The sequence below is a fragment of the Pygoscelis adeliae genome, unplaced genomic scaffold (genome assembly GCF_000699105.1).
Source record: "Pygoscelis adeliae isolate BGI_AS28 unplaced genomic scaffold, ASM69910v1 Scaffold24, whole genome shotgun sequence".
Classification (NCBI taxonomy): domain Eukaryota; kingdom Metazoa; phylum Chordata; class Aves; order Sphenisciformes; family Spheniscidae; genus Pygoscelis; species Pygoscelis adeliae.
In genome coordinates, this window is record NW_008824806.1 from 765,956 (window position 1) to 772,360 (window position 6,405).

At 42.0% G+C, this 6,405-nt stretch overlaps 1 protein-coding gene across 1 annotated transcript in view; it reads right to left on the reverse strand.

Annotated features, from left to right (window-relative positions):
* Nucleotides 1-2,553, reverse strand: part of MET (MET proto-oncogene, receptor tyrosine kinase) — a 71,813-nt gene extending 69,260 nt beyond the window's left edge. Inside the window, exon 1 of the mRNA XM_009324057.1 lies at nt 1,345-2,553. Coding sequence (XP_009322332.1) covers nt 1,345-2,544 — 1,200 coding nt within the window. The 5' untranslated portion in view covers nt 2,545-2,553. The remainder of the gene's footprint in view (nt 1-1,344) is intronic.
* Between the last annotated feature and the right edge of the window lie 3,852 nt (nt 2,554-6,405).

Genomic DNA, 6,405 nt, shown 5'->3' on the forward strand with positions numbered 1-6,405 from the left:
TGAGCACGTTCCTGCTGCTGGGGAGAAGCCACAGCAGCTCTGTAACGGATGCTTCTCCCCATACCACCTCGTCTCACCCCTGGCAGCGAAAAGCAGCCCTTCTCTTTCATGCAAGATGCTCCCAGCTCCAGTGGGGCATGTGCCACCGCCCTGTCCTGATGTCATAGAATCACAGAATGGTCTGGGTTGAAAGGGACCTCCAAAGGTCACCCAGTTCCTGTGCTGGGCAGCCATGCTGAGGAAGACTCTGGTGGTACAGGGGTGATGAAGGCCCGTGGTTTCCACCCTCACCAGGAGCCATCCCAACAAAGGGGAGTGATGGATCCCATCCAGCCCCACATGTAGGTTGAGCTGTTGCTCCATCCTGACACAGGCCTCATCCTGGCTCGCAAGGCTGAGCAGAGCCCCATCATAACAGTTCTGGCCCTGCCCTCTGGTAGAGAACAGTGTGCCACCTCTGAGCTCCAGTCTTCTTGTATTTGAGAAAAGAAAGCTCCCCAGAGAGGACATTTAAGGCCCTGCTGCATAAGCAGGTACAACTGAAAGCTCTAATGTTTCATGTTTCAAAATAAATGTTAAAAGTACCCGATTCCCAGATTCTGTATTTCCTTTACAAGAACTGACACCGGCACAGACACTGGCTGGAAGGGCAGAAATAACCTGTGCTTCATTCACATACAATATTTCAGATGGCTGGAAAGCAGCAACCACCTGAACACATGGTGTACAGAGAGGCAACCCCCCCATCTGAGGCTACCGGTATCCTCATTCAGATACACTTTTCATAGACACTTCTTTCATTAAGAAAACTGATTTCAGTGGGACCGTTTGTGTATCAAGCATGAGTAATTGTATTACAATCTGGCTCATCATGACATGTTCCAAACCAGCCCTTTCATTTTTTTTCTAAGGAGGGCAGTGATTCAGCATTAACATAGTTTAAAATATGAGTGGTATTTTCAGGGACTCCTCAGTGCACATGGTTACTAATGTTAATGAATACTTTTTTGAAATATTAAAAGAAATAACTGCCTCAATGTTCCATTTATCTGCATCACAGTCTCTCAAGAAAAACAATTACTTATAAATTAAAAAAAAATAATTTTTTTTCCCCAGTTCCACTAATACTTTTTTAGCACCTTTTAGCATAAGGACCTCAGTGATTTTCATACTCAATTTACGGGAACTAATCCTTACAGAGATGAATCATCAGCAGCGATAAGTAATCTGAAATGATCAGGGACTTACATTTTGTAACTGAAACTGAGGGGACGGCTACCTGTCAATGGAGTAGGCAAAGAGAGAATGAGAGTCCCAAAATGTAAAAAATTAATTGTCACTTACCCTGTTCAAGCAGTATTTGCTCTCTTTCCCATAAAAGTGCTGGAGACATTTCATGTTCTGCTTGTCGACAATCTTGTTGAAGAACTCATTGATGGTTCGCACGGAGACAGCGCAGACAGCAGATCTGTTGGTTGGTTCGGAGGAGTCTGGTTTGCTTTGAGCAAAAACGCCATAGAGAATATCATCGTTCAACCCAAGGCCCATTTCGTGGGCTAGAGCTGCACCTGGCTTGCTTACATAGGCAGCTTGCAAAATGTTGAATACCTCCTTTCGGATGGACCTCTTCCTCCGCTTTTCGGTAAAAATACACTCAAGAGGCATTTCCATGTAAGAACGCATCTCTGAGTCTAAAGTGCAGAAGCGGATGATTCTAGTGTGAAAAGCCTGGGAGTCAAGAGATTCTCTCTGGACAGTCAGAAAATAGACAAAGTGATCATTTTCAAAAGCATGGACATACCTAACGGGATATGAGTCGCGGAACTGAGGGAGGATATCTATATAAGACTGATCTGTGAGAAATTCAAAACCATCCTGTGTTTCTTTTAACCTTCTGACTGATATTGAATGCAGCACATGAGGAGGCTGAAATGTAGATGTCACAGTATTTCCAACAAAGAAGTTGACAAACCTGACCTTTTCGGTCACCAAAACTTTGGTTCCTAAAGTGCTTACAACACAGTCAGGACAATTATCTGCTTCTCCATCCACCCGGGGTGAATACATGCAGTGCACCTCGCTTTCAATGTCAGCAGGGTTGTCAGGGTGAATGATGTGACGGTGGCAGATGCCTCCGGACACACTACCACAGCTGATGAGCTGATCATCATAATAAGTTTCTAAGAGCAGTGCCATGTTGACATTATCCTTCCATACGCTGTTAGATAAATTGGCTTTATCTTTGCAGTCTTCGCATGGTGCGCAGTCAGGGTTTTCCAAAATGGGCCCAGTCTTGTACGCAGAAATGTTCTGGAGAGTTTCATTTAGTACATAAATCTTGTTGACTGCTCCAATATAAACATGATGCTTGTATAAAACTACATTCTGAATCGGTGTTTCTGCGATGAAGTTAGGAAGATCATATTTTACACTCAAATTAATCTCTGACTTTTTAGCTGCTTCTTTGCATTGTCCATGGCTCCGCTGCAGCAAGGCAAACAGGAATACGATAAACCCAGAAGGATATGCAGTAAAAGGCTTCATTGTCAACAATTTAATCTGTCAAAATATATTTAAAGGAAAGAGTGAATCGGTGTTTCTGCGATGAAGTTAGGAAGATCATATTTTACACTCAAATTAATCTCTGACTTTTTAGCTGCTTCTTTGCATTGTCCATGGCTCCGCTGCAGCAAGGCAAACAGGAATACGATAAACCCAGAAGGATATGCAGTAAAAGGCTTCATTGTCAACAATTTAATCTGTCAAAATATATTTAAAGGAAAGAGAGGTTTTATTTCATGTACTAAAACATCAGTTTATCAGTCAACAGAAATCTGCTTCTAGGCTGCATGTATTAGCTGAACTATTTCAGTTTAAGAAGTGTCATAATCTTGCTTAGGGTCATTAACAGTCTTGTGCTAGAAACTACTACAATTACTGTTCTTCATGGGTACCCATTCCACTGCTTTCAGAACAATTCACAGAAGGTTTTTCTTATGATGAATTTTGCAAGACCCCTTGGTGTGTTGTACAGCAGCAGAAGAGAGATGACTACTTCCACATTGGCATTAAACCAGCTGACTGATACGGTTTAGAAGAAGATGGTGCACAGGTAGCTGAAAGCAGATCTGCTCAGGACACTCAGGACACAACTGCACACAAAGCAGTTGTAGCGCTCCAGTGTGTGGATATAAGATATTTGGCAAGTTCCTCAAGGGGCTGAGCTGGTTCTTAGCACAGCTGCTCAAAAATGAGAAATAGGAAAGACATGAAAGAATGTGAAGATCTAAGCGGGAAGTGGGCTTCTCTTTTATTAAGCTGACATTTTGGATTAGCCAAGGAAGAGACTTTTCTCCACCAGACCAAAGGAAGAAACCTCTCTCTCTCCATCCAGCTCCCCAAATCACTGTCTTTCGTAAGGGCCCAGTTTGGAAAAAAGAATGTTTTTTTCAGCCAGCTCTACTTCTTGGAATAGTCATTTTCCCTAGTGTTGACAAGGTTTTGTAATATATTGTTAGAATATTTTATGCATCATGTGGTGCCTGGCATGTGCAAGTTCTATTTTAGGCCCTGTACCACAGCAGTTAAGTCACCCTGGTGAACCTTTACAAGATACAGGCGTATCACTGTATTGTAAACAAAGGGGTATCAAGTGACCTACAGCCATTAACTGATGAAATCAAAAAACCTAGCACTTTTCTTTTTTTTACTTCTCCACACAATTGTTTGATGTGGCTTGAAAAACCAAAGGCAGATGACTAGTGTGATATTTCACCCCCTCGGAAGATCAATTAAATGAACTGTGGTTATGAGCGTTTCGGTGCAGTGTCCACGCTATGGCCTGTCACACCAGACATTTTCTGTTAATGCCATGACACAGTTGTTAAGCCAAATTTAGTTTCTTCATGGAGAAAACAACTATGCATTCTAACAGCAATATGATCACATAGTTTGGGAAAATACTTATAGTTTGGCTACAGTTAAGCGATTGTTGCTAATAGAGAAATGCTTATGACCACTGACAGGATTTTAAATAGACAACCTTGAAAATTACAAACTAATAATAGGAACCAGGAGCTCTGTATTGACTTTTTCTTTCATTACGACTTTAAGCAAAATGGAAAGATGACCGTAGACCAGAACTGTTTCAGCTGTGTATAAATTCAGTGTTTTCACTAGATCAGTTAAAATAATCCATCGATAGTTCTCCTGCATTCCTTGTGACATTTTATTTCAGCATTCACTGAACTCTTTCTGTGGCTTACCTCATTAATTACACAAAATAACAGGTTCTGGAAACAAAGAATTGTTCTTCCTCCCTGTTATCTGGTAAGAATCATGATCAAGAGCTGGGGATAAAAATCAAACACAAGCTATTTGCAAGTATTAGCTGGTAAGAAAAAGTCACACTTCTGGTATTGAGAAATGACGATCTTCCTTCAAATCAATAATATTTTCTGATATTAATTAGTGATAACAGAATCCTGGAAACAAATGAAACATTGATTTAAGTTTAAAAGAAAAAGAAAAGAAAAAAGAGCAGGGATATTGCTATAATTAGAAAATGGCCCCAGTACAGTGTGCCGACTTCTATATTGTATAGGGCAGGAAACCGTTTTCTCATCCTCTGAAACTTCTTGCTATTACAGAATTTTTCCTGCTCTGTGCTGGGATGAAACCGAGGGCTTTCAAAGTTTATGTGAAGCTCCCAGAAATCACACCCTATGCAAGAACAACCGTGTTCACGTCCCTGCCTCGCCAGTGCTGAGCGACAGTCCCAGCAATGGGAGGAGTGGGAGCCTGGTCTGACTGCCTGCCTCCTTTCAGCCAGCACTCCCACCCAAGAAACAGCTAAAACTGATAGATTCCTGCAGATTCACTTCTGACGAGTCAACATGTTCTGACAAATACTGGATTAAGCAGAAAATTCCAGAAGTGCTCTATTTCTGACACAACGTGGAGGCAGGTATATTGTTTACTGCAACGAGTTTGAACCCATGTAACAGAGGTGGCACTGCAGTGGAGAGAGAAAACAATAGATGGGACAATAATTAGATGAGGATGAGGCTGATCGACCACCAATACAGGAAAAAAGATGAAAGGTTACTTGACAGGCACCTACTTTGTTGCAGTATATTCTGTGCTACGTTCTTGTTTTAATATGTTCCCAAATAGATTTCCCACCCAGTACGCCCCTCAGTCTTCAGTTTACAATCCTCCCCATTCTTCCAGTGTCTGAAAAAGAGGATCCCTGGCTGTTCAACAGTAAATACCAGTGTGCACTGCAGAGGGATTTAGAGCCATAAATACTGTCTGACTTATTCTTTCCCTCAAACCACATCTTGGGATGTGAGGCCAGTATCCTCGGATAGGCTACTCTGCCTACACGCAGTCGGTGAAACAGCGCTGGTTTGAATCTGTGCTCCGGAGACAGAAAATCCCTCCTTAGACTCCTTTAGCAAATGAGATCCGAAGCAAAGAGCTTAACAGCAAGAGCAAGGGCGGGATTCAGTGTACTGCAAAGGATGCCAGGAATAATAGGTACTGTATTTCACCACTACAGGAAGGAAAATATGAGCAATAAATGGAAACCAAGTCATCTTTGCTCTCATATCTGAGCTCCATCATTGTGTCTTCCTTTGTATGCTTTTGAGGTGTTTCAAGCATCCTCCCAGACAGAAGCCTGCTGATTCCCACCTATGGGAAGCTCAGGCTCGGATTTATGGGCAGCTCTAGGGAAGATGGTTCCCCACAATACATGTCTCTAGCACACTGTGTAGCTTTCCTCAAGGTGCCTTAAATCAGAAGACACGTGCTCTACTGTGAGACATTTATAGCTCAGGGAGGACATAGGAGTTATGTGAAGAGTACAGTCTGCAACTCCTTTTTTTAGGCATTTGTTTTTTCACAGTCCTCACATCACATACACTCCACATACACTGTTCCTCAGTGAGACTCCCATTATGTTTGGTGCCTCTTTCTACCTGTATTTGACCCAGGGTCTTTCTCTATTCCACTGCTGCAGCCTGCAGCACAGAGCTGCTTTTTTGTAACCTCCAGACCAGGTCATTGCAAACACACTTCACTTGAATAAATCCTGAAGAAGCAGGAAAACTTTGGAAAATTAAAAAATCAGTCCCACCTCTCTTCAAAGGTCCAATAGTCCCAGTTCTCCTTAGCACATACTCAAATGTAATTTCAGTTGAACTTCAGCACTGAAAGAGTTTTGCTGAATTGGAACCAAAATACTTAGGCTATAGATGCACTTTTTGAATACAGGTCAAAGAACTAGTTGCTGCCTATCAGTTCCAAAAGGAAAACAAGTAATCCCTTTGTTTCTCTACTTGGTTTGAATGATGGATGTTGTTCATTCTTTTGTGACCTTCCCGTGACTTGTGTGTCAGC